At 40.2% G+C, this 27,885-nt stretch overlaps 3 protein-coding genes across 4 annotated transcripts in view; 2 read left to right on the top strand and 1 right to left on the bottom strand.

The window, feature by feature from the left end:
• LOC122328830 (pleckstrin homology domain-containing family G member 1) overlaps positions 1-4,803 on the top strand; it is a 41,178-nt gene extending 36,375 nt beyond the window's left edge. For both annotated transcript variants that reach the window (XM_043224826.1, XM_043224825.1), the window contains exons 17-18: positions 112-1,948; positions 2,049-4,803. In XM_043224826.1, coding sequence (XP_043080761.1) covers positions 112-1,948; positions 2,049-3,034 — 2,823 coding nt within the window. In that variant the 3' untranslated portion in view covers positions 3,035-4,803. The remainder of the gene's footprint in view (positions 1-111; positions 1,949-2,048) is intronic.
• A 1,556-nt stretch (positions 4,804-6,359) lies between these two features.
• tcp1 (t-complex 1) lies at positions 6,360-12,599 on the top strand. Its single transcript, XM_043224914.1, has 12 exons — positions 6,360-6,515; positions 7,429-7,514; positions 7,595-7,723; positions 7,954-8,051; positions 8,141-8,251; positions 8,687-8,868; positions 8,952-9,078; positions 9,809-9,984; positions 10,087-10,210; positions 10,648-10,840; positions 11,711-11,874; positions 12,175-12,599. The coding sequence occupies exons 1-12, from the start codon at positions 6,443-6,445 to the stop codon at positions 12,386-12,388; spliced, it is 1,677 nt and encodes a 558-aa protein (XP_043080849.1). The 5' UTR covers positions 6,360-6,442; the 3' UTR covers positions 12,389-12,599.
• A 202-nt stretch (positions 12,600-12,801) lies between these two features.
• On the bottom strand, positions 12,802-15,637 carry LOC122328869 (inactive serine protease 35). Its single transcript, XM_043224927.1, has 2 exons — positions 15,586-15,637; positions 12,802-14,621 (listed from the first exon to the last, which is right to left on the bottom strand). The coding sequence occupies exon 2, from the start codon at positions 14,609-14,611 to the stop codon at positions 13,337-13,339; it is 1,275 nt and encodes a 424-aa protein (XP_043080862.1). The 5' UTR covers positions 14,612-14,621; positions 15,586-15,637; the 3' UTR covers positions 12,802-13,336.
• Between the last annotated feature and the right edge of the window lie 12,248 nt (positions 15,638-27,885).

Raw genomic sequence — 27,885 nt, 5'->3', positions numbered from 1 at the left:
CGTGAAGTGACTAGGACATAGTTTACAGCAATAATTATTTTGTATTTCCTGCAGCCCTAATCTTACAATCTGTATGGTAAAAAAAATGTTTATTCATTTTCTTTCATTCAGACTGCTAAAGAGTCCCTGCAAAATAAGGTTATCACGCCACCCATCCTACGGGTTACCGCACCTCCAGAAGGGGACAGAGATGAACGCTACTCTCGCATGCTGGGAACTGGAGAAGAACCTTCCTTCCGCAACATATGGACAGACCACCGAGTCCGGAGGGCTATGTTTCCAACTCGTCAAAAGAGTTTTCAAATTGATGATGATGAAGACATCTATCAGATGTTTGTGCCAACAGAGAATGATATGAGCAGTCATGATGCTGAAAGTGACCATGAAACTGCTGACCATCCAGAAAGACCCTGCAGCTGGCATGTTGAACAAACTAAAACATCTCGGTTAGACCTTCCCACAAGCAGGAGCAGAGTACTTCGCAGGGCCAACAGTGTTGGAGAAAACCAAAGTGAGCAACAAAGCCCTACCAAGCGAGCCCTTCAAGAAGAGACCACCAACCAGACTGAGTCTTCAAGCAATGAAATCTCAGGGTCATCTTCTGCCGAGCAGTTAACAATTGATGATATTGAGAATGTTTATGACAACATTAGTTATGAGGAGCTTCAGGCCATGGGGCTTATCCGCAAGGATCAAGTTAACCATGGAGACTCTGAGGTATCAGAGGTCAAATCTAGGATAGCTCCACAAGTTATAATAACTCCAACTGAAACCGAGAGCTCATGTGAGAGCAATAGGTCTTCTGGTCAAAGCGGGGAGCCACTTGAGACATGTGAACTGCAAATTGTTGAGGATGAGGAGAATGTCTATGATACCATTGTCTACCAGGAGCCCTCCGTCCTTGCAACTGTGAAGGATCAAGGAAAACCACAGAGTTTGCAGACATCTGAAGTAGACCTCATGGCTAGCCAGATTTTAGAAGGGTTTGCATCCGAGGAAAAACAGTTTGAACAGCCTTACATTCCCTCTGCTGCAATTTCACACACTGAAGTATCTCAGCATTCCACAGCTGATCATACATTAGAGCAAGTGGAAGAGATCTGGACAGATTTGGAAAACTACATACGGAAAAATGAAAAGAAGCCAGATAGACTTCCAGCTGCATTTCCTGTAAGTGGAACGGACGCTACATGTAAAACACAGGACTCTCCCAAAAAAGTGCATGATACCCCACGCAAAGCACAAGACTCTCCACGAAAAACACACAACTCCCCAAGCAAAGGGAACAGGCAGCAACAAAGAATTAGTGATTCCCAATGCAAAGCACAAGAATCTCCAAGTAAGAAAGCCAATTCTGCCCAAAAGTCAAATGATTCTCCATGTAAATTACCCTTCAAAACGGTCCCTGTTTGTGCTGCATCTGGGTCACCCAACTCACCAGCCTCTAACCCGTCTCCAGCTCCCCAGATCCCCATCTTTAACATTCCTGAAATTGTAGAAACTAGATTGGACGAGAAAGACGAAGCATCTTCCCCCGCAGCACCTTCCCTTCCACTCCCTCAAACCCCTGAACCTCAACCTGGTACAGTGAAGAGCATCCGCAATAAACTTGCAAGATTAAGCAGTGGAAGCTTCAGGATGGATGATGAAGATCTCCCCTCACCAAAGGACCCAGAGCTTCAGACCCTGTTTAGTAGCTTGGATTCAGGCTCCTCTAGTATGCTGCTGAGTGTTGAAGCTGGGGACCAGTTTCTTGAGCTTGGAGAGAGGGGCAAGAACAGAGTGTTCCTCATGGCTAGACAGTACAGTCAGAAGATCAAAAAGGCCAACCAGTTACTGAAGATGAAGAGCATGGACCATGAACCCAGTTGTGCTAAGCTAAGGCTAGGCAAACAGAAAGACTTGGCAGCCATACTGGAGGAGAAGAAACAAGGTGGCACTGCAATAGGTAAGACATATCTGTATGGAAAACATAATTTTTTCTTTGTCCTACAATTTGTTATTCATAAAGGTTTATGAATGCCTCTGTCTTCCTTTGTTTTGCTTAGGAGCAAGAATAGCAGAGTACTCGCATCTATATGATCAGGTGGTTTTTAAAGGTTCTCCAAACACTACTCCAGTGCTCAAGTCATCTATCAGTATTGCTGGCCCCCATCCACTTTTCCCCAGCACCACATCCTCCCATTCCCTATCTGAGAGCTCTACCCAAGAGTCTGACTGGTTGAACTGCACATACAGTAATGGTGAACTTGCTGATTTTGTGTCTTGGCCAGCAGAAACAACAGTATGCACTTCACCCCCACAGAGAGGACTGGCACAAGCAAGTTCTACTCCTGCTTTGAAGAACCTCCCTCCAACTCCAAGTACTCCTCCCAATCAGCGTTGGAGTGCTTGTGTGACACCAATTAAAGATGACTCTGATCACATTTACACTTCAATTGGGCCACGCAATGCCAAGGTGTCACCCTATAATCGCTGCCAGTCCTCATCTTCACTGATAGACCAGACCGGAAAAGAGAATGGCAGGGGTCTAAGTAATCAGGCGTGGGAGGTGAGCGGTAACGAATCAAGGACACATATGCCGCGGCAGCACAGCCTGCCAGATTGCCCCGTCCAAGGGACTTCAGACCTCTCGGCAGCATGTGATATCACACTGCGGGATTCACAGCAAATACTGGTGCTCAACAAAAAGGTGCCACTGAATGCGCAAAGTGCCACTGAGAATTATCTGGCCAACTTTAAAGACACTGGAGATGATGATGACGACTATGTAGAGATCCGTTCTGAAGATGAGGGTGAGGAGCAGAAGCAGGAAACTGCTCAGCCGCACAATCTGCCTGGAACTGCAGTAAATTACTGCAACCCAAATCAAGGCAGCATAAAAGGACAGCAGGTTTCCACTAACCCTGAGATGGCTCTGCAGGAATACTTGTGGAATGATCCAGATTGCAGTCAGCAAGGTGTGAATCAGCCAACTATTGTCCAGTCGTTGAGGGAGAAGTTCCAGTGTCTCAGCTCAAGCAGTTTTGCATAGGAAGCAAGAAAAGATGGATGACATGTCACACACAGGAAGAAATGAGACACAGCCAACTCAAACTTACACATGGAACATGTTACTTAAAGACACAACACAAAGCACAAGACATACTATATTTTAACTATTAATTTTACTTTACAGAGCTAGATGCACTCAACAACATACGATGTGTAAATTATGGATTCAGCATTGCATTGCTCATCTCTACACTTGAATTCAGTTAAACACAGTAGTTATATATCCAAGCGGAACACTGTACACAACATCTTTCAAATGATTTATCTTATCTCTCTTTTTCTTAATATGATGAGCCAATAATTACATTAAAAGTCATGTACATGCCAGAACACGTTTTAAGAAAAGAAAGGAAATGAAAGAAACGCATTGGCTACATGGGCTTAAGTGGCAGGCAGTAGTTAAACTCATTTCTCTCTAAAGCTGTTACAATATTCTGAAACTACTGCTTATAATATTCTAGTACATGTATATAAATATTGCCATACAAGCTTTAAGATAAGCCACATAAGGTGCACATGAATGGTGATGTTAATTATCTGCCATCGTTCCTGTGTAAACAACAGGTCCTTTAGCCAATAGCTAAATATTTTGTGTAGAAGTTAGTACAGTTGGTTGTGTAGGTGGCCGCATCTACAGGAAACTACGCTAACATCAGCCAGTGACCATTCAGTGTGTAATTTGTAATATTTGCATGCCACATTTTTCAGAAGCCAAGAATACATAGAATCCATATATATATTTTATTATGCTGTACATTAGGTATAGATATAGATTTATCAGTCTGGAAAGTCGTAAGTATATTTAAAAATGTTATCTGGTTTTGCTAAAATCCTAGTTACAATCAACCAAGCCTCAGACATAAGCATATTGCGAGTAATTATGGCATAAAATTACTATACTGCTTTTAGATTTGATTTTTGATAGCGTTGTTTCAGGAACATCACTTGTAAATGTAATTTAAAAGACAGGACAATATGATTTATAGCGTGTTAACTTTAGGTTAATCTGACTGCGTTCAGGGACCATGATGGAGATTTAAGGAGTTCGAGGTGTTACAAATGTACTGTAAATTTGAGTTTAATCCAGTGTCGTCTGATCAATTGTGCGCTGTCCCCACCGTGTCTCTGCCTTCAAACTACACACTGTCTGTCATCCCAAAGACTTCGCTATTTTTATTAGTGATTTTCGCAGCACATTTCAGTTTAGTGATTTAACTTATTAACTTCTGAGAAAAATGCATTTTCCTCCCCCAGTCTCCAGAAACTTGTAATTATTATGTTTTGATCGGTGGTTCATCTGGTATGATTTTGAAAAAAAAATTAAATAAATGTTTCGAATGTGCTGTGAATATTGCAGTGCTTTTATGAGCGTTGTTCAAAGATGTTACCTTATCGAAATGTTACACTGAAAGAAGAAATCTCCTAAAAATCATGATCTGTTAAGTTCCATTGTAAATAGTCTAATGGAAGCTTTGAATGAAGTATGTTTATATAGTTCTTTCATTTTTATTTAGTTGTACGTTTCACTGGTGGGGACTGTTATCCATTGGAGTTGTTACTTTTGCACTTTCCCTCCTTTTAAACATTCTGTTTGTAAAGATGTACATTATCATGAATGTTGCCATTCACCTATTTTCGTGATCTTAATTTAAGTTTTTGCTTTTTTTTTTCTTTTTTTTTTATAATTGCCTAGTTGTAACTGGTCGATGATGTAATGTAGGCAACAAATAAACGTTCAATTAAAACAAACCTGCTTTTGCCTTTAATTTTATTTTTCAATCACGTTTTAACAAGAAAATGTATAGTAAAGTTTTATTTTGGGTCTTAAACTTTCCTTTTGGCATCTTTATTTTTAAGGCCCTGCGTCGTTTTGGTTCCAGAGATATTGGGATCTAAAAATGGTTCCTGGAGTAAACTGGTAAATATATTTTCTGTGGTGAAAAAAATCAAACGTGGGTCACTTTGTATACAGATTATATTTTTTTAAAGGATGGACTAAAGAGCATATAATATTAAATCTAGAAGTAACACCCAACTGCATAAAACAACAGCATAGAACACACCTGTCTTGAGTGCCATGTTTTTCCAAAGGCTACAGATCTCAAAAAGGTTGGTAAGGGGCCGACAAAGGGTTAAAAAAAAGCTAAATTCAGCTGGGAGAATGTCTAGCAACTAATTAAGTTAACTGGCATCGGGCCTGTAACATGATTAGCTATGAAAGAGATGTCTTAGAGAGGCAGGATCCCTCAGAAGTAAAGATGGCGAGAAGCTCTCCAATCTGTAAAAAGATAGTGGAACACTTCAAAAACATCTCTGATGGTATGGGGGTGCGAAAGTGTATACGCGGTGGACATTTTGCGTGTGCTAGAAGGCACTATGAATGCTGAAAGGTATATAAAGGGTTTTAGAGCAGCGTATGATATATCCAGAGCATATCCCCTCCAGATGATGTCTATGTCAGGAAAGGCCTCGTGTATTTCAATGCAAAACCACATACTGCAGCTATTACAACAGCACGGCTTCACAGTAGAAGTAGTAGAACCTATAGAGAACATCTGGTGCATCATTAAACAAAAAACATGTCAAAGACGACCAAGAGCTCTTCAGCTGCCGGAAGCCTATATCAGGCAAGAATGGGACCGAATTCCAGAAACTCATAACCTTGATGCCCAGACATCTTCAAACCGTTTTGAAAAGGAGACCACTGTAAACATGTCCCCGTCGCAACTACTTTAAGACCCGCAGGCATCATATTGTAAATGAGCTCAGTTTAAACATGTTGTATTGCATTTTTGAAACAATGCAACAAAGAAAAAAACAAGGTTTCAAAGCTAAAAGGAGTTCCAACAAAATGTTAGCGGCCCATTAGCTGCATCACTTAAATGGATTGGTTCACTTGCACACCAAAAATCTTACTTTTTTTTAAAGAATTAATTAAAACATTGTAAAACATTAACCAAAATATAAAACAAAATTGTTTGCAAAAGGGCTGGTGGTGGTGCTTAGGGACCGTCTGTGCTCGTGCTTCATTAATCTAGTTTTGGAGATAAATGTTTAAAATATCGATGCCCCGTCAGACCACTAGAGGTCCTTCAATCGTAATAAACTCCTCGGCGAAAACCACCGAGTGAATTACCGCATTCAAACAGGGAATTGTAGTTTTTATAGCCCCATCAATCTGCGGATTAAAATGGGCTGTTTTAGAGCTCTTTATAAACATATATCCGCCGAGTCGCGTCTTGTGATCGGTTTAGTGGCTCATTTTTGTGTTTGTGTGTGAACTAAGCTGCTGTTCTGGATCGATCTGGAACTTTCCACACGCGCCCCTCCCGCTCGCGGGCTACCCATAACCCCTCGCGCGCGTCTCCATTCTTCTCTCCCATCCAACATGTCCATGACAGAGGGTCCGTTAAACGTGCTCGGCCAGAGGACGACCGGCGAGTCCGTGAGGACTCAAAACGGTGAGTCGGGAATGCGTTCGTATTCGCCCTCAATTAAACGCGGCGGCGCGGTGAACGGGCCTCACGCGGCGGTGTTTGAACGGAGGGCCGGCCGGTGTCTCGAGCAGCACGTGCGGCTAACAGGAATCAGAGTGCCTGCTCCTCGATTTAAATCAAAATGCGTCTTCGACTTCGAGCAACGTATACCTGAAGTCGTTAGCAAATGAATTCCGTCGGTACGGTCCCGCGTGGTCATCGTGTCGCAGCTCTGATACCGTGAGCAGGAACAGCCTTGTCACATCAATAATCGCATCTTAAACTAGGTCTGTGAGACGTAAAAATTCTTGCTTGCACGACACAATACGGCAACGTGAAATAAATGCATTTAACGCACGTGTGTATACATACGATACGGCATCGGAAACGGAAGGCTTCGGCTTTTCTGTGATGATTCACGCCCCACCTGCTGACAGTTCAAGTCCTTAGAGCTGCCCTATAAGGAGCTGTTCACAAAGAGCCAGTGATTTGTTTAAAACCCTTCAGACTTTAGTATATAGATAATAACGTGGTTAGTATAGTTAAATCCGCAGTTAACTTGTGCATGGTGATATAGCATGTATATGTGGGACATATTCATCATTTATGGATCCCGTACACATTTCTAAGGTGGTTTGTGACTTATTTCAGCGCACTTTTTCATCCATTTGTGTTGTGAATATATGCAGCAAGTGTTATCAAATTGATGTTTTTAACACGTTGCGTTCATGCCATAGTATTGGGGTTTTATGGTCACAAATCAAACATGGTGTCTTCTATGAGGGCCGTAGTCGTTAAAAAGCAGTGTGGATTTATTTCTCAACTCAGCAGCGCAGACATTGCTGTTCGAGCGGGAAAAAGTGTAACGTTAAATTAAATTGTATTTGTCGCCTCGCAGTCATGGCCGCAGCATCCATCGCTAACATCGTGAAGAGCTCTCTCGGTCCCGTCGGCCTGGACAAGATGTTGGTGGATGACATCGGAGTAAGTGCGGACGAGTGTCCAAATGCAGTGAAGGTGTTCCCTTTGGGCTCGTTTTCTCACGTTTAACCTCTGCGTTTCAGGACGTGACCATCACCAATGACGGAGCCACCATCCTGAAGCTGCTGGAGGTGGAGCACCCGGCGGCTAAGGTCCTCTGCGAGCTAGCGGAGCTGCAGGATAAGGAGGTCGGAGACGGCACAACATCAGTGGTGAGACGTTCTGCTTCTGTTAAGAAACGCTTCCTGTTGTAGTGCCGTCCGTACAGTATCGGTATGAGTGGCTATGCTAGCAGGATACAGAAAGCGTCTGTCGTAAACTACGGAACCTGCAGGTCTTTCTCTCCAGCTTCCACATCCCGACAGAACATCAGACAGTGTTGAGCCGATATGTTCAAGTGAGAACCACTCATCTGTATGTGTGTGTGTGTGTGTGTGTGTAGGTGATCATCGCCGCTGAGCTGCTGAAGAGTGCTGATGAGCTCGTCAAACAGAAGATCCACCCCACCTCCATCATCAGCGGATACAGACTGGCCTGCAAGTAAGAGTCGCTGTGCCTGACAGGAAGTCTTGTGTGTTTAAGCGTGATTGACATGTTCATGTAAAGGTCTAATTTGCTGTGTTTCACAGGGAGGCAGTCCGATACATCAATGAGAACCTGACCATCGGCACTGATGATTTGGGCAGAGAGTGTCTCATCAATGCCGCCAAGACTTCCATGTCCTCTAAGATCATTGGAGTGTATCCTCTGTGTGTGTGTGTGTGTGTTATGCATATACATATGTATGCATTCTATAATATTACATTTGAGATATATATATTGACTAATATATATATATATTGATATATATATTGACTATATATATATATATATATATATATATATATATATATTAGTGCATTTTCTATATACAAATACTGCTTTTTGACTACTTATTAGAGATTCTGCTTATTAAATTATTTGTTTATTGTATTATTTTCAATATAATAATGTCTAAAATCATGTCACAATATCCAGAAAGTGGCATGCCGTTGTACCCAAAGTAACATGTTATTACTGTGACACTTTTAGCCCTCGGTTAGGCTGCATAAAGAGTCTGTAGTACATCTGAGAGTTTTTTGCAGACCTTGACTAATCATCTGACATGAAAGTACCGTTCCTTGACGTTCTCTCAGTGATGCCGATTTTTTTGCTAATATGGTGGTGGACGCTGCCCTGGCTGTGAAGTTTGTCGATGGTAAAGGTGTCGCTCGCTACCCCATCAACTCCGTGAATGTGCTGAAGGCTCACGGACGCAGCCAGAAAGAGAGCTTCCTCGTCAACGGATACGCACTTAACTGCACCGTCGGATCACAAGGTCTGGCCACGCGTGCGTGCTGCTTTTCACCAGTGCAAGGTGTGCGTTAGTGTGTGTTTGTAAACGTTGTTTGTGGTGTTCAGGAATGGTGAAGCGCGTGTCCAATGCCAAGCTAGCCTGTCTGGACTTCAGCCTCCAGAAAACCAAGATGAAGCTGGGCGTTCAGGTGGTCATCAGCGATCCGGAGAAACTGGACCAGATCAGGCAGAGGTGAGGTCGTGTCTCACACACACACACACGCACAAAGAAATTTCCCATTTACATTACTGCCACACATCTGGTGTGTGTGTAGTTATACGCGTGGGATAAAGCATCGGCGTCCCGGGGGCCTCTCTTACACACAGATACACGTGTCTGTGTTTTACCTCTGGGCTGTACAACATGCATCTTTATGTATACCCACAAAAGTTTGGGCTCAGTGGGATTTTTTTTTTTTTTTTTACAGTAAAGGCTTTTTTTTTAAATTCTGTTTATCAAAGAATCCTATAAGAAAAAGAGAAAATATGAAACAGCACATCTGTTTTTAACATTCGATAATAATCGGAAATGTTTATGATCAGCATTTCAGAATGATTTCTGAAGGATTGTGTGACACTGAAGACTGGAGTAATGATGCTGAAAACTAAAAGTTATTCCAAATGTTCACTTATTGACGTAAAAAGGCCATTATGTTTATTTTAGACTCTTATGTCTGTATTTAGCACCGATTACTAGATCAACATCAGAGGTGAACCTGTTAAACTGCATTGAATTTATTGGATTGGATTTATTTTTACCTCCTGACCGTGACCATATATTTTTCAGAAGGTTGGGCAGAATGTTATTTGCATGCATACTTGAATGCAAATAAGTGCCATCTTTTCATTTTATTTCTGTTTGCATTATTCGGACCGTATGGGTTTCTTCATGTTGATGATCTCTCTCTGGATTTGTTTCTCAGGGAGTCAGACATCACAAAGGAGCGCATTCAGAAGATCCTGGCGTCGGGCGCGAATGTGATTCTGACCACAGGAGGCATTGATGACATGTGTCTGAAATACTTTGTAGACGTAGGAGCCATGGCCGTGAGGAGGGTGCTCAAGAGGGACCTCAAACGCATCGCCAAAGCCACCGGGGGTCAGCTTCAGCCTTTGAGCGGATCTACACTGTTTTAGAACTACAGGTCACTTATTCTCTTTGCCTTCGTTTCGATGAACGATGTTTGATTTGTCCCTATAGCCACCGTTTGCTCGTCTCTGTCAAACCTGGAGGGAGAGGAAACGTTTGAGGCGTCCATGCTGGGTCAGGCCGAGGAGGTGTTACAGGAGAGAGTGTGTGACGACGAGCTCATCCTCATCAAGAAGTGAGATCATCCTCCTCTTTCTTCAACAAAACCTGATATTACCTGCATTCTGAAGAGTAGTGTTTAGGTTGTCTGCACATCGCGTCCTCCAGAGATTGAACCTCATAATTGTGAGATTTCACACGGCCTGTACAGCGAAACGAGTCTCATTAAATCAGTCCTGCTTGCTTTTAATCACTCTACCTCGTATCAATCAATCATTTTTATTTATATAGCGCTTTTAACAGCACTGGTTGCATCAAAGCACTGATCTTCGATGACTGGCAGTTCCAGAGCTCAAACAGGCCCAAAATGAATAATCTCGGTCTCATGTTAAAGAGGAGACATTAAACGCATCTTCTTCTGTGTTTGTGCATCGCTGAAAATTCAGAAAACGCAAAATGGCAATAAATGAAGCCGAAAGTATCTCCGTATTGATTGTTCTCTTCGTTTTTCAGCACAAAGGCCCGTACGTCTGCCTCTATCATCTTGCGTGGGGCGAATGATTTCATGTGTGATGAAATGGAGCGCTCTCTGCACGACGCCCTGTGTGTGGTGAAGAGGGTGCTGGAGTCCAAATCTGTGGTGCCAGGAGGTGGCGCTGTAGAGGCCGCACTGTCCATTTATCTGGAGAACTACGCAACCAGCATGGTGAGAACCCCGTTTCACAGCTGCTGGGAGCTTTACTTTCTTGATGTAATGTTTGGTTTTATGTTATGTTTCTGTATTATGTGCTCCTGGATGTATGCACACTCCCATTATAATTGCTGCCATGCCTGTTTGATGGCTTGCGCAGTTATACGCGTGGGAGACAGTGAGAGTCCTGAGTGGGGAAAGGGACAGAGAGACGGCTCTGCTGACAGCTGCTTCCATCCCGCTCAGAACAAACATACCTCATTTATCGTAGAGACGCTTCAACCCCTCACTAGGCCTTCAGTGTGAACCGTTAAAGACAATTCAGAGTAGTTCATGATTATAGATTTGTAGTGATTTACCTTAGCTTTCTACTTCTGGGGTCGTTCTAGACATCAGGTTTTTGTTTCGTTTTTTTAAGCAGAATTATTTTCAGATCGGAATTATATGGTCTGTTGAAGTCTGTTTGAATATTTCAGTAATTTGAAATAATCTCATACCTAGACTGTAATAGGGCTGTCAAAATGGCTGAATATTTAGAGTTTTGTTCTTAATATTATCAATATTAAAGTTATATTTAAAAGGCATAATTCCAAATAAGAGGGGAGTTGTCTTTTGGTTTCTTTCCTGAGGACATAATTTGCTCTATGCACCTTCTTGTTACCAATGCATGTCTCTATTTTGTGTGTAATAAACCGTATTATGAATTAATTTGCTTAAATGATTAGAAACAAAACGGTATCATGTGTGTGCAAGGACCGAAAACCAATCACAAAAAGTACTTTTCCATTTAAAAACATGGCATGGGATGGGGAAAAAATTTCAAAGTCTTGACATGTTTTTTAAAAGTTGGCATTAATACTTGACACGGTTGTGTGTTTGACCTAGGGTTCCCGTGAGCAGCTGGCTATTGCGGAGTTTGCTCGCTCTCTGCTCGTCATTCCTAAAACTCTGGCAGTCAACGCCGCACAAGACTCCACGGACCTGGTGGCCAAGCTCAGAGCCTTCCACAACGAGGCTCAGGTCAACCCTGAACGCAAGAACCTCAAATGGTTAGTGTTGCTCTCTTCTCATCACACAGGGAAGCTGTTCAGGTCTTAGAAATATGACCGCGCTGTCAGACAGCAGACAAACATACAATCAGGAATAAAAACTCTGGTGTTTAAAGGTAAGGTTTTGGTTTACTTTCCTAAAATGTCCTAAGAATGGAATTGGTAGATGAATGGGATTTGTGCACACAATCTGGAAGCAATATGGCTTATTATGGATTAAGATGAGAGCCAGTGCAGTTAAAAAAAAAAGATGGATTACACTGTTTAAATCTTTTCTTTTTTTGTGTGTGTGTGTGTTAGGATCGGGTTGGACTTGGTGAATGGAAAGCCAAGAGACAACAAGCAGGCAGGAGTGTATGAACCCACGATGGTTAAAACCAAGAGTCTGAAGTTCGCCACAGAGGCAGCCATCACTATCCTTCGAATCGATGACCTTATCAAGCTCTTCCCCGACCAGAAAGAAGGCGGGCCCTCCTACCAGGATGCTGTCCAATCAGGATCTCTGGAGGGATAAAGTCCAGCTTATTGGCTGGTTCTGGTGTCACTCCGCTCAGCTTTTGTATTTATATTTGGATCCATCTGATGAGCTGTTAGTGTAGAACGTGCACTTTGTTTGCGTTACTTATTTTTTTGCTATTAACATGGCTGTTGGTCATGTGTAATGTAACAAATGTTCCTTTTTCTGACATTTCAAAGACAATAAACCAGAATGGTGAGGAAAGGAATCTTGTTTCTGATGTTTTGTGCAAGGAAATATTAAAACAACAAAGCAAATGCTTCTTTTTGTACATATGAGTTGGTGCTTTTCTAAATTGTATGTTTTAACTCCTTTTGACTTTATTAGGCAAATGCATAAAATATTAAATAAATACAAATACAGTTGTCAAACAATCACCCCAGTTATAAAATGACCTCCACTTTCTTCCAAGCTTGAATGTCTAAGCTACTGCATAGTGATTTATACTGCCAGGCTTTAAAACGCATAATAGTCCATATCACTTGTGCACCTTATTCTTACTGTAAGCAAATAATCCTCCCACTTCTTTTCAGAGGTAGTATGAACCGCCATGTACTCTTCCTTTATGGAAAACGGGCTCTTCCTCATGCAGCTGGTGATATTTTTCATATTTGGGTGAACTCCCCGAGAACTTAAACAAAAATCATACTGAATGTCAAGCTGTTTTGTTTTTCAGTAGTTAACTACTTGGCCTCAGCTGGTGATATTGGCTTTTTAACACAAACATGGCCTGAACATGACATTACAAAGGCTACAGTCTCAAATTTTGGCAAGGAAAACAAAAATAAATATACAGCATCCAAATTCATCTTGCTAAAACAGCATTTCCTGTACAGATGCTCCATTTGTGCTCTCAGCTACTCACTGTAGGTTTTCAATTAGGTGGAACACATGAGCAGTTTGCATCTAGACCGTCCCAGCAGTCTTGAGGACGTTTGACCTTATTCAGGCCAGTTTACACTGACTAGCCTCTCCATGGATCCAGTGGCATATCTGGGCGTACTTGGTGGGTGTTATTCTGACTGCCACGTTATAGTCCTTCTGTATCCCGTCAACATCCACCCACTGGTGTCCAGAGAACACCCCAATTACCTTCCTCTTCCACTTCCCTTTTCCTCCCTGATCTCGCAGCCTCACGTACACCCCGGCTCCGCTTGACCCCTTCTGCGCATCACAGTACTGATACATGAGGTCATTGGACTCTTCTAAGACCGAACAGAATCTGTAGACCACCTTCCCCGATTGGTCGTCATCAAAACCAGAGAAGTGGATTCTCCCAGCTGGGATGTCCTTGACTACAGGAACGATTCCTAACTCCATGAACTTCATCTTGTGGGGTCGTTTAAGCTCCAGGAGGGCGTAGTCATAGTCAGCCGAGATCTCCTTGCCCTCTCTCCTCATCCAGCCTGTTGGCACTTGTGTTAGTTTGACACGTGTCCACCTGAACACCGGTTGCCTGGACTGATCTGAATCTGTGTTACGTCTAATACGGTTCTTTCTTTTCCGGTTGTGTTCTCTATGAAGTTGGTCTTCGTCAGTTCCTACGTCTTGTCCGTTTCCCACTTTTTTCCCTCTCTTCCTGCCTCCTCGTTGGTTTCCTCTGCGTTTTTTGGAGCGAAGCTTCATGACACCCACTCGCAGCTTCTTGGTGCCTTTCAGATAGACTTGGCCATCATGGACGCAGTGGGCAGAGGTCAATACGTGTTTTGGAGAAACTAAAATGCCGGAGCAACCTGTAGAGAGCCTGACTGAGGCAGAAAATGGGTAATTGGTGGTGTAGTGTTTATCTGTGATCACGAAGCGTCCATCCATGCCGTATACCTGCCGTTTTCTGCGTTTAAGGTGTCCTGCGTTGCAGACGACAGAAGAGGATGCGTTTCTTAATTCGCCGTCCTCTTCCAGTTGTATTTCGGTGAGAGTACGTGTTCCGTTCTCGTAGACTGTTTCGTAGGACAGCAGCCGCTCCAGCTCCGCAGGCCTCGGTTCTGGCAGCTTTCTTTGGCACTCGATCCCGCACATCACTTCTGGCTCACTGAAGTGTTCTGCAGTGAATTCTGGGCTTTGAAGCCTCACTGTGCTTTGGTCCAGGATCACTGGGATCTTTATTCGTGCCGAAAGGCAGTCATCTTCATCGTTTGTGATAGACGCACCACTTTTGACCAAAAATGCAACCACAGCCAATGCTGTCAGACTGAACAACAAAGATGGAGGAACGGTCATCTTGCTTTACCTGAAAGTAAAGACACAAGAGTTCAGGGGTGAGGTTATATTTCATAACATCAAGATAATGGTCACAGAACAGACTGGACTGCTCTGTTTACTTCTGGTAGTGATAATGTGAGGCTAAAAATGTTGGTGCACTTGATGTGGCAAATGAAAATTAACAACAGGAGTCAAAAAAAAGACAACAGATGTGTGCTTTGCTGAAGAGGGATTCCTGACTACTCTCATCACAGGAATGGTAATGCTGACAGTTGCATTTTGGGAAGAGTACAATTTATATGCGACTTGAACAAGCAGATGCATTTTGGTTCAAACCACCTTGGAAGGTTATGTTAGAAGCTATGCAATCTGCAAAAGCTATGCAATCTGCAAAAGTTGTACCAAGTGTAAATGCACTTCCTAAAGTTAGTTCCTGTAGCTTGACCGGTAGAGCAAGCCAATATGCCAAGTACAAGGGTTCAAGAATGGAAAAAGTGATAAACTGTAGGTAAAGTATTAATGTTGGTCTAAATGTTGATAATGACATGATTTTAAACAAGAAAATATGCAAACAAAAATACAATGCTTTTGCAGTTGTGAAACAAATGGGAAATTTATAGAAGAGTATTGCCATTAATAAAGAATTACTTGTCCTATTTATACAAATAATAAAGTGGGTAGGATATATAATCCTCTGTATGCAGTACTGTGTATGGTGTATGACACTTTTAAAATGAAAAAAAAAAAAATGTATCACAAGTATAGAGTTTTACCAATATGCATTTCTAAATAATTACACAGTAACAGATTTAGATTAGGCTGTTATTGATTCAAAGAGTGGGGTATTAAAGGAGTAATGCAGTACAGAGTGAGGAAAAGATAATATATAGCTAAACAATACAGTGATAACAATAGTGCAAGTTTTTACACTTCCTGTTTCTAATTCATATCCAGCATTTTAATGAAGTTTTAAAATGTAAAAATGAACTCACCCTCAAATGAACCCGACGAGAGAAAACCTCGCTCCAGCGGACAGCAGTCACTGTGTTTAACACACATCTGCAGGGTGAAGGTGCTCAGTGCTGAGAGAGAGAGAGAGGGAGGCGGGACGACAGGAACGATATAGTTATTTGTAGAAAGCACACCCATGGCGTTTAAACGAGGCTACGGGCACTTAATTTAATTATACATGGCATGGGTTAAAGCGGTTACATCCCCAGCTGAGTTATTACTGAGTAAGTTTATTTTTTTGATACAGGCTGCATTCCATCGTTAGGCTACAGTTCATGTTTCATTTTTGTTAAGGCTATGTTGCCACCCTGACAATGTTTGTAGTTATTTCTGCGTCTGTATGAAATATGGACACTTGTGAACTTTTTTTAAAAATGCACTTCCACTTTTAACACTCAACATATGCCATAATTACCATAATTACATGTTTAGCAGTTGATATGCGTCAAGCATTGTTATATTTGTCTGAAATGAACGAGCATTTTCACAACTCAAATTGTGTTTTTATTACGTGTGCACTTTTCCACATTCGATTTGAAGTGCATCATCCAGGTATTTAAAATGTACATTTTCAATTTGAATGCACTATTTATATAAAAAAAAAAAGAGCAAAATAGTGCACAGGTATGTAAACTGGGAAGCGCCTTTAGCCTCAGTTACCGTTTTTGTTTTGCTTTTTTCTCCTTTTCATCTAGCCAATCATTTGCTAAATCGGGTATGTCTGCGGTCGCAAAGCACGAAGATGACGACGAACTAATGCAGTGGTGTCCAGTTGTTGTCCTGACCGCTAAATCCAGTCTTGTGAGAGCCAGGGTCTGACCACTACCTGTTTTTATGTGTGGACTGCGGAGGTATGCGACTATCTGGCACTGCTGTCCACTTCTACTGCTTGCAAATTATCCACTCTATTGCCATCTTTGAGCAAAACATTTATTCAATTTGTTCGCTGCAGCTTTGGTAGACGGTAACTCGCAACCATGCAGCCCATATAGCAATTACAAACATACCTTCCCCGTTGCACGTTACACCCATATACATATATACCCATATAAACATATATAATTTTATCACGCGAGCTCTTGTAAACTGCTGATAACAAATCATCTGCGACTAAATGTAATTACGAGGCTACAACATATAATTAACACACCCATAAATGTAAAGAATAACTGAATATCATCTATTTCCGCGCTGGAATCCCTTTGAGGAAAGCCACAATATATTTTCAGTCTTACTGAATTGAATTGACGACACGTGTTTATGTTTAGCTTAATTATTCTTGAAACCGGATCATAAAATACCATTAATGCAATTAGGTCGGTTGTTCTGTTTAATAACATTGAGGGTAGGTTGTTTTTCAACCAGAATGAAAAGTGTAATCGCTAATAGATTCATTGGTGGAGAAGTCTTCAAGACCAAACCTGCAAAGACTAAGCAAAAGATCTGTCTGGACATGTGTTGTACACGTTTATATATGTGTTTGGGGGATTTGTACGTGGAGTTTGCTTAAAAACGTAAATATGAAGCGTTGGATGAATGTTAATGGTTTTATCTCACAGGGTCATCCATAGTGAGGAGATGTGGAAAGAACAGGAGAAGGGATGAGTCCACGATGATTCATAGTGTGCTGTAAGTCCCAATATGAATGTTATAAATGTCCCGTATGTATATATAAAGGTCCACAGAAGTGATAACCCAAAAGTGCTGGAAAAGTCCTCCGTGAAAACTCCACTAATCCAGTTATCAGGTGATCACTAAATGGTCGTATGCCATGACACTGCTTGTCTGGCATGCTGACTCTTTCAAAGGGTTAGTGCACTCCAAATATACCCATATATCCATAATTCAAACTTAATAAACGCTATTGTCTCACTTCTGCTGACGGTGGCATGCTGAAGCATTGACGAGAGAGAACAAAACATGCCAGTCATGCCAGTCACGTATTTAGAGCTGCATTGATGTATCCTTCATACAGCTGAGCTAAAAAATAAAATACGCTGCCTATATTATGGTTATTAGGTAACAGGGCAGCAGGACTACAATTCAGCTTGCTAAGCTTTCAGATAGAGCCAGGGTCCTTGATTAGTCCGTGATTGCAAACAGGGAGCAGGCGATTATGTGAGGACTGAGGGAAACCGTGACGTATAGACATACGTACATTGATATTTAGATTGACGTGGCCAGACACAATGTAGCCAGCTATTATATATATCTCTATATCTACATATGTCTCTGTTAAAGAGAACTGTTTTGATCAAATCCAGAGCAGAATCAACGATCGTCTACACAGTAAAAATATCAGTACTGTTTCAATCTGGTGGCAGTAAAAAGCCTGGTTTCAATAACAAAAACATCACAAAAGTACACTAAATTTGATCTGAATAGGGACGGCAATCTGTTAATGGTCTCACTGGTGTTTTAGGTATACTTTATATATATATCATATCGTAACATATCATCTGTAATTACACATTGTCATATGATCAACCAGGCAATAATTACACAAACGTAGGTCTCACGATTGCGACCTAAAAATATCGAAACAATTTTCTTGACAAGCTAAACGACATAACATGTTTTATTGCCGCTTGAACAAATAAACTTATGTTTTAATTCGTCTTACCCCCTTGGCATTTTCCACATCTTAAGCATAAACTCTGATTTTACTGATCTTAAACTTATTTTGATAAATAGTTCAGAAAACAAGACTTAGTTTCGGAAATTTGTGCTTGGCTGTTTGTACTGGAAAACCGTTAAAACAAAAAGAACGTTCCAGGCTTCTGCTGATCGAGACTCATTTTAGTAGACATTAACAGATTTTAAAGAGGTTAGAGAAATCACACACACACACACACACACACAGCTGTTTGTGTGAATATCCTCAGGCTACAGCATAAATAGTCATGTTTTTGTCTGCGACTGATTATGTCTTATGAGTCTGTGAATTGTCGGTCCAACTTTGCAGGTTCGGTCGATCTGTTTTAAATTTTGGTTTAAACAGCTAGTGCATAAAATAGAAAGAAAATTACTCATATAATCAGTATCAGGAACAAGTGCAACTTGTTTAGACATAAAACTTTGTGGCTTTCTCTTGCCTGCTTCTCTTGATTAATATAATAGCTAAAACAGCAATTTCTCAGAACGGTTCCTTTCATCTGGATGATGAAACATACCCACAATTAATTGTGCATAGACACACACACACACACACACACACACACACACACACAAACACACACACACACACACTTTAAAAGATCATGAAACCCAAAAACACATTTTTGAGATTTGCTGATACAGGAGCATTCAAGCACAGAAGAAAACTCAAAAGAATTCACAGCACAGACATGAAAATGATTCGTTCATGATTTTTTAATATTAGTATTGTCTAAGGAATTTTAGACAATACATACCATATGCCCAAAGTGCTTTTTCCTCTTCTCTCCAGCTGATCTGTATGAGCTATTCAAACTTACGACTTATTGAATCGAGTTTTTACCATATGAGTAATTAGTTTAGATTATTTTCCACCTGTTTCAACATTTGGTTGATATGGTTTAATTTGACAAGCTATTTATTTGTGTATATTGGCATTCATCTTTTCTATTTATTCACTAAAAAGCAAAAGTAAATCATAGAGGCATTCGTTATGCAGAAGGAAACTGCGCAATAACACTGATTAACAAATAACTGTTTATTAGCCAGGAAAAACTCGAGTCAGTCCAATTCAAATTCAGTTTATCTAGACAAACGCCAAAACGTAAATTGTGTGAATTCTCTCTCTTATACGCGCAATTTCAAATCAAACCTCACTAAAAGTATAATCTCATGGGAACGTGCATGTTTCTGGGGCAGATTATCTCCAATAAAAGCAATCAGGGGTCAACCAGATGGATCCGGTCGTACGAATGCGAGGAGTTTACATGTAAACAAACCCACACAGAACTTTTGAACCTGACCTTTACCATTTGCTTTAATAAGCTACCAATAAAATTGAAGAATCAACACTTTTGTTCCTGTTTGCTTCTATCAGTCTTGTTTTTAATATTTGTTCAGAACGTGTTGTCAGGAGTGTTGGGGGTATCGCATTATAAGTAACGCAGATTACGCTTTTCAAGTTACTAGTAAAGTGATGCACTACTTTATAATTTACAAAAAATGTCAAAACGCTAGTTACGTTTTTTCCCCAGCGTTGAGGGAAATCGATGGTCAGAGGCTCAGAGGCGCAGTTCGAGACATCGGGAAACTGAGAGAGTGCTCTTGACCAGGATAAGCAATGAAAAAGTCCAGATTTCTGACTATGCAAGACTACAATAGGAATGAGTTCCTTCTAGTCACCCTGCGGTCAGTGAACAAACAGCGCCTAGTGGTTCCATCAAGTCGTTTTTTCAGAGCCTTTACTCTCTCTGTAGTGGAACAACCTCCATCAGATGGGCTAAAACACTCACAACCTTCAAGAGATGTTTGAAGACACGCTGCTTAAGCCCCGTCTACACCAAGGACGACTACCAGCGAACAAAACCGTCTGTTTGTTCTCAGCGCATGCTCGTCTGCTGTTTTAAGTTCTCAAGCTCAAGCAGCAGCATACATTCTGATCGGCTGTCAATGTCATTATCGTTCATCAACTGGAAAAAAAATCACAGTCATGTTTTGTTCTCATCCAATAGACTCAGTATAGGGCACTTCTTGATTGCCGGCAACATTCAGGTTTTTGGCTTTGTTTTCTTATTGGTGACGTACTTGCTGAAGGCAAACACTGAAGAGTAGTTCAGTGACCAATAGCGTACATAATCGACCAACTGTGGCACGCAAAGAATCTACAGAAAACAGAGCGATGCAAACACACACACACATATAATGCAAGACAGCTGTTTATCAACAGAAAAACAAAGCCGAAACCCGGACATTATAACTTACTTAATTTACTGCTAAGTATACTGCCAGACATAATAACCGGCCATTCGATTTTCTAATAGATAGACAAATATCATGCACAATACACACTCCTTCACTTTTCTAACATATGCAGTAAGTTGACAGACTCACAGAACTTGTGTACGTGGCCCAAAACCCCAAACTAAGAGCAGGCAGACAACTGAAACACACACAGACTCGGCAAGATCTGTAATTTGTCTCTCTCTCTCACGCTCTCGTTGCCTCTTTATTTCCACTCGAGTACGACAGCACGATCAACACACGATAGCTGATGCACACAACAACACGTGTGCTTAATCACAGTGACTGTCAGTGATGAAAGAGAGAGAGAGATGAATCAAAGTACTGACGATGAGAGCATTCCTTGTGATTCACTCTAATGGCAACAAACTCATGCACTGCATTATTACAAACTCTCTATACGCGCATAATGCTTGTTAGAAGAGCATTATGGGATAGTATTTTTTTTATTAGTGACATTATTTTGTTGCAAACATTGACGTGATTAATATAGCTCTGTCCCAGCAATAATGTAAGCATTTCATGCTGTGCTAAGGCGAGCGTCATCGCTACTATCGCTCAAACTTTGGGGTCGGCACAAATAGATTTCAGCTTGCGACACGCAATACGCACTTCTTTTATTATGCGACTTCACACGCGCGTACACGTGTTGGCGGCGTCTTCCCATTTATCAAGTTCGAACACCCAAATGAGTGCTCATTTTAAGACACGCTATCATTTGACATAATCACAGTTTCTTCATTTAACTCTCACCTCAGATGTGGATATGCGAGCGTCTCTGCTAACACATACACACACATCTCTGATTAAAGTTGAGAACTTGAGATATTCCCATCAGGATGCACGTTTTACATAGAGGCCCACCCTAGTAAAAATGTAATATAATAATACGTTTGTTTCACGCTAAAGACTTGGTGGTATAAAAACTTTATTCGGAGTACTATCCAGCGCACAAGCCTAAAATGTGTTTTAACGTCATTATTGGTGAGGATTGTGTGAACTTTCAATAACATGTCTTATAATAAATGCAGGATATTTAAAGTGCAGTATGCTTGAAGTACACTAGCAATGGTTCCTCATTAGCACAATCAAATATACTTAGACTTTAGCATACTTCTGTACAATTAAAGTGTATTAAGTACAAAATTAGTTGTTCCAATTTAGTTTACCAAAAGTACAATTGTGTAATTTTGTTATATTTATAGTATGCTTAGTATATGTATTTTAAATACATTTTTGCATATTTATCCAAAAATGGTTCAGTATACAAAAATGAACCCATTTGTAACATTGGAGCACAGGTGCTCATAAGTAGCACAGGTATTGTAGAAATAGCCAACATACATTGTATGGGCCCAAATGATTTATTTTATGCCGAGAATCATTACGATATTAAGTGAAGATCATGTTTCATGAATATATTTTGTACGTTTCCTATCATATGCATTGCTAAGAACTTCATTTGGACAACTTTAAAGGCGATTTTCTCAGTATTTGAATTTTTTTGCACCTCAGAAATTTCAAATAGATGTATGTCAGTCAAATCCTAACACGTTACATTAATGGAAAGCATATTTCGTCGGGTTTTCACAGTATCACAAATGTTCTTTTTAAGACGGCACTTCAGTGATGGATCGCTATGGCCAGCTATCAACCTGCTGAACGGACTGCAACTCCCATTCTGGGGTCATGACCCCTGGACTGTGGGACTGACTGAGTTGAGTTTCTCTCAACGCTTAAACATTTGAGTTCTTACCCCCTCATCTTCTGGCTCTGCACAGACGCATATTCCTTAGCTTGAAGGCATCAGGCGTGAGAGAGTGTTCCTGCTGTCTGCTTGTGTGTGTTCTTTCTTATTGTGTTGTTAGACGGGCAGTGTTTGGGCTCGGCTGGTGGGGTCACAAACCATAATCGGCTGGCAGATCTGTTCTAATATGGTTGTGGACAGCCGGGAAAACAATGCAAAGTGCAGATAGCACAAGGCAACTGACCAGAAAATCATGCATGCTTATGAAAGCAAAAGACTACAAGCCAGACTACGATACGTTTGTTTTCACATTTGGCATGAATATGATTAATGTTGACCACAGTGTGTTTTGTGGAGTGAGCTGTTTTATTTAGCCCACCAAGTGCATGAAAGAATCAAATGAAGTTTTGTGCTGTATCAACATCAACAGACATATCAACAGATCAATCTCTAAAATCAGGGTGAGTTCAGGTAAACTAGGCCATCTCAGTATCAAAAAGGAGCTCAATTATTTTAGATTCAGCTGGATAGGGAGTAGATCTTAGAATAGATTGTTTTGATTAGTCAGATTTGAATTCATATGTCTATTCTAATTGTTTACTGATTGTAGTCCCATCTAATCCATTCATAAATGTTTTAAACATCTGCATTGTTTCATGATTACTACATTTTGGTTGACATTCCCTTTTTATCTGGGACTAGATATATTTATGCATTCCTGCTAAATATTCGCTTCAGTCTCCAGAAGGTTGAGGATAATTCAGGACAATTCATTTAAGGACAATAGTGGAGGACATTTCAGTCATTTCATTATTATTTTAAGTGTTTCCAATTTAATGCTTGCCTGTTGATCGAAATAGTTTCGTAAGTGATGTTTTGTAAGTTTCTCTAGTAAAGAGCATCTGCTAAATGCCTTAAATAAATGGTCTATTTTTCATCCATTTGAATTCTGATATATTTCTCAACAAACATAATGCAGATTACTCTCAAATATTCCACCTCTGATACAGAGATAACATACAAACAGACAGATAAACAAACAAAGAGCAAAGTTATTATACAAATTCAGTTAAAAGATAGGGAAGAGACATTTTGTCTTGAATGAGTATGTTTCTGATGATTCATTTGCTAGACTAGAGTTTTCCAGCCGTGGTGGTGATGTTTCAGCAATAGAGATTCACATATGGGACTAATCTAGAGTTCAGCTTAATAAACATATGCAATACCTGCCAACCAGCACACACACACACACACAACCCTACAGAAAACACAAACAAACATATACATTCCATATTTTAAACTGTATCACACTACATTAAGCTCTACTTAAATTCACACACAACAGTACTGACCACGTGTTGGCTGCAACATGGGCTATTATAACATACTTTTCCCCAATAAATAGCACAACACTATTGTAGATACTTCCAGCAAATAAACCGGTTCGTTATTTTACGGCACTATGTATTTCAATGTCTTTGAAAGCTTTTGTCATCAATATACACAAATGAACTTAATCTCATTTTAATATGTAACCTTCATCTGCTTTCTGATCACCTGAACCTGACAATCTGCAATCAAGCCACCTTCAGATACACTCTACATTCAGTCACTCGCCGTCTGGTCTGCTGTTCACTACTCTGAACTAAGCTAGACTCCCTTTATGGTCTTAATGGTATTACTTACCTCTAGATTCCTTACTGTACCTCTCTAGTGATCTCCCAGAGTGTGCTCCTCGTGGATTCTCCTTACTCCCAGTGACCCGCTCTAAAGCTCCTCAAGGCTAACTACCAGCATCCAGTCACTGTTCTCACCGGTTCTCACCCGCTTACTTCTCCCAGTCCTCTTTGTCTTAATAATCGTGCTTGCTCATTATTCATCTGTGTTCTCCAGATTTGTGGCACCCAAGGATTCCCAGTTTTTTTGTCAACTAAGCCTCTTTGACATAATATGGTTACTATATACCAGTGGTGTCCTGCTCCTGGAGGGCCACTGTCACCTATTATAATCATTTAGGGAAAAAATTCATAAAACGTATGAAACGTATGAACAGATTACGATAAAAGGTTAAAACATTTTGCATTTTTTAGTTGTTGCAATTTTTTTGGCAATAAAGTCAGACTTGGACATTTTGGGATAATTGCTCTCTTCAAAAGAGAGCAGTTATTATATTTTGAGAAACATGACATAAGCAGTTGATAATGTAGGAATCATCCAAAGTAAAATATGATTCTATGTCTCTAATGTGAATTAAATTAGCAGTTTTTCTTTCTTTGGTGCATTTCTGAGTTAAAAATGAATTTTTCAAAACTACTTTTTCAATCTCTGCATTTATCTAGTTACTTGTGCACAGTATAAAAATTCTCATTCTTTTAAACAAATTAGGATTGCTTTGCAACTGATTATGTACATTTGTCTGCAGTTTCATACATTTTAATTGCTAATATCATGTTGCTCAAAATGTATTATACAGTTCTCAGCGCTATAGCTTCACCCCTCAAAACATCTAGTCATTGGATGCAAAATGGTTGCTCTAGTTGTCAAAAATGTCAAGGAAATTTTCTATACATTGCTATTAGACTTTTTGTAAATCTGCCATGAATTGTGGGAGTGAATCTTAACTTTTACTAATGAAGAGAATATAGATCCATCAACTATGAACCAGTTTTCTGAAATAGCTCAAATGTGCATCTCATGAATCTGGAAAGCATAGACAACACAAGAGTTACAAATTATGACAATGTATGGGTCAACAGCCGAGAGTAAAGATTCACGGTGGTTTGGGTAAAGAGGCAAAACAAAGGAAGATGCAGAAGAGGCCAACAACAGAGGCACATATCAGATGAAATAAGGGCCACTATTGTGGATCATGTTGTTAATCATGGTCGTACAATGGCTGAAGGCTGCAGCTACATATTGGGAGATCGACCATATTCTCAATTCAAATATTTTAAAACATTTAGTCTCTTTCAATCAATTCTGTACAGTAACTGTCATCAACATGATTAAGCATTTTTACTACCCTTTCATACTGATATGCTTATTGACGAATACTTTTGGGATATGGACTAAAGATTTTAAGTTACAGACTTTTTGAAGCGAATCCATTGTGTTGTGCTATTCGTACAAATTGTTTTGAGAAATGCACATACGTCTTTGCTAATATTAATTATTCGAGAAATGCATTGAGAAAAACTGTAATGGTCAGTATGATAAATGAAGCCTCTCTCACCTCAGTGTCCACACGGACAAACACAAGCTCAGAGTTTGGCAAGCAAACCAATGTTTGGATCACCACATGAAAAACAGCAGTCATCAATTTTCATAGGACAAAGAGCAGTCATGTTTCGCCGTTTAAGGGTAAATTGCTATCTTTATAAGATCAAAAATGCAGATTAAAGACTATTGAAATGTGTTTTAGAGCAGAATAGAACATGATATCATTTAAGGCATGTCTTAATGATTTTCATAAACATAGAGGTAATACTTTATGACTTTTCTCATATTTAAATGTACATAAATCAGCTCTTTTTTATATGGTATTATATAATGTGATAATATTTCTTACAATTATTCATAGGAGATTCAGGCTAACAAAAACAGGTAACAAAGATTTACACAGAAATGTAAAACAAGACTAAGTCTACTTGACTAAGTGTTTATCGCTATTCATAATGCCACAATGCCATGCAAAGACATTATTGAGATTCAGACCAGATTCCTATAAATAACAGCTGTTCCAGCCCAGTTCACCACATTATCACCATGTGGCTGTGTTACTGTGACTGAGTGAGTGAATGCAGCCATTGCTCACAGCAGTGTATATAAACATTGACATTGGCCAGGGACATTGTTTATGAGTCTGAAATGATATTTGTACAAATCAGAAGAGTCATGTGTATCATAATATTCAGCCAGAAATAGAAAATATAGGGTGGACTTTTCAAAAGGATTTAAGATTTGAGCACTTGATAATAGCTTGAGACTGTCAGCCTTCGAGTTAGTTTTCCATGTGAGAGCGTTCACTGAGAACGCTTAGATGTTGAAGTTTGACAAGTCGACTGTGTGACGCAAATGAAAACCAGTTCCAGAATAGCAAAGACACTTGTGGCAGAAATCCGCTCTTCTTCAGTTCTACAAAACTAAAGGACACTCAGCCTCTATATATTATAATCGTTTTCAAACTCGTTTTCAGACGAGCCTCATATTCAAGTGCTGTGAAAGTGGTTTCCACAGCAAGTCACATGCACAACGTCCCATCTGAATGATTAAATGGCGCCCCTTAGTGGTGTGCTCTTCAGAAAATCTTAGTAAACTCCCAAATATTTCCCAAACATTAGTTTACAGTTCCCATTTAATTCTACCTCTCTGTAGTGTGTCTTACCTGGGCTAAGGAGAAGAAGAACTGGACTGTTGCTCATTGGTCCAAAGTCCTCTTTACAGATGAGAGCAAGTTTTGTATTTGATTTGGGAACCAAGATCCTAGAGCCTGGAGGAAGGGTGGAGAAGCTCATAGCCCAAGTTGCATGGACAAATCACACTTAAAAAATCTAGGTTTTCCTTATTTGCTCAATGACTCCCAAAGAATTTGTTTAACAATTAATTTTTCCAAACCCCTCCAGTGATTGGTCGATTTCATTTAAAGCAGTGTTTGTTAGCTTTTAATGCTCCAAAAGCAGCACCTAGTGGCAAAGAATGAATTTGCATTTTCATCATTCGAAATGACCAATTCACCAGGCAATATGCTAATGTTTCATTTTGACATCAACATGAAACAGTTTGGGACTCATTTCAATGATTCAGAGTTAAAAAATGAATATGCTGGTTAGGTATGTTTTGAAGCATCGTGGTTTACGCTGGTCCTTTTTCTGGTTTATACTGCTCACATGCTGGCAAAGGACCAGCGGAAACCAGCTAAAACCAGTAAAACTAAGCACCCCAGCTTCAAAACATACCTAACCAGCATATGCGGTTTTCTTCAGCAGAAAATTCTTTCTTTTGAGAGACAATAACTTTATACACTGTGCACTTTCAGATTTAAAACTTTGCAGAATGGAAAAGACTGGGATGGCAGGAGAGTAGAGACAGACAACAAGGACCATATATTGACATAGCCTTGACTGTACAGGGAAACAATGTTCAGTAACAATGGTTCAGTATTGAGGACATTAGTTAGCAGCAAACCAGCAGACCGATCACCAATGGATTTACAATCGAAACCTGAACTGGTTTACCTTAAACAGACCAAAGCTTTAATGTCCTGCTTGTTAGGGGGATCTGACAAGACACAAAGAAATAAAACTCATCAAGCCAAGCATTGACTGGCAATGAACTGAATAAATAGGCATTTCAAAAACTGACTCACTGGCTGGAAATGACAAAACAGAATGATCAAAAACAGGCTTACAGACTGAATCTGGGAAAGCTGACAGATTTAAGGGTTCCCTGGTAAAGACTGATTTAACACAAATGGATAATTCAACTTTAGACTTCTGGACTGTATCAGGACATTCAGACAAATCAGAAAGAGAGTTAGACCATTCATAATCAGCCAACATGGCTGGTTCCGAGCAGGGTG

This window comes from Puntigrus tetrazona, chromosome 23 (assembly GCF_018831695.1).
Source record: "Puntigrus tetrazona isolate hp1 chromosome 23, ASM1883169v1, whole genome shotgun sequence".
NCBI classification, from domain to species: Eukaryota; Metazoa; Chordata; class Actinopteri; order Cypriniformes; family Cyprinidae; genus Puntigrus; species Puntigrus tetrazona.
The sequence above is the reverse complement of the archived record's forward strand: the minus strand, read 5'-3'. Positions and strand labels throughout refer to the sequence as shown.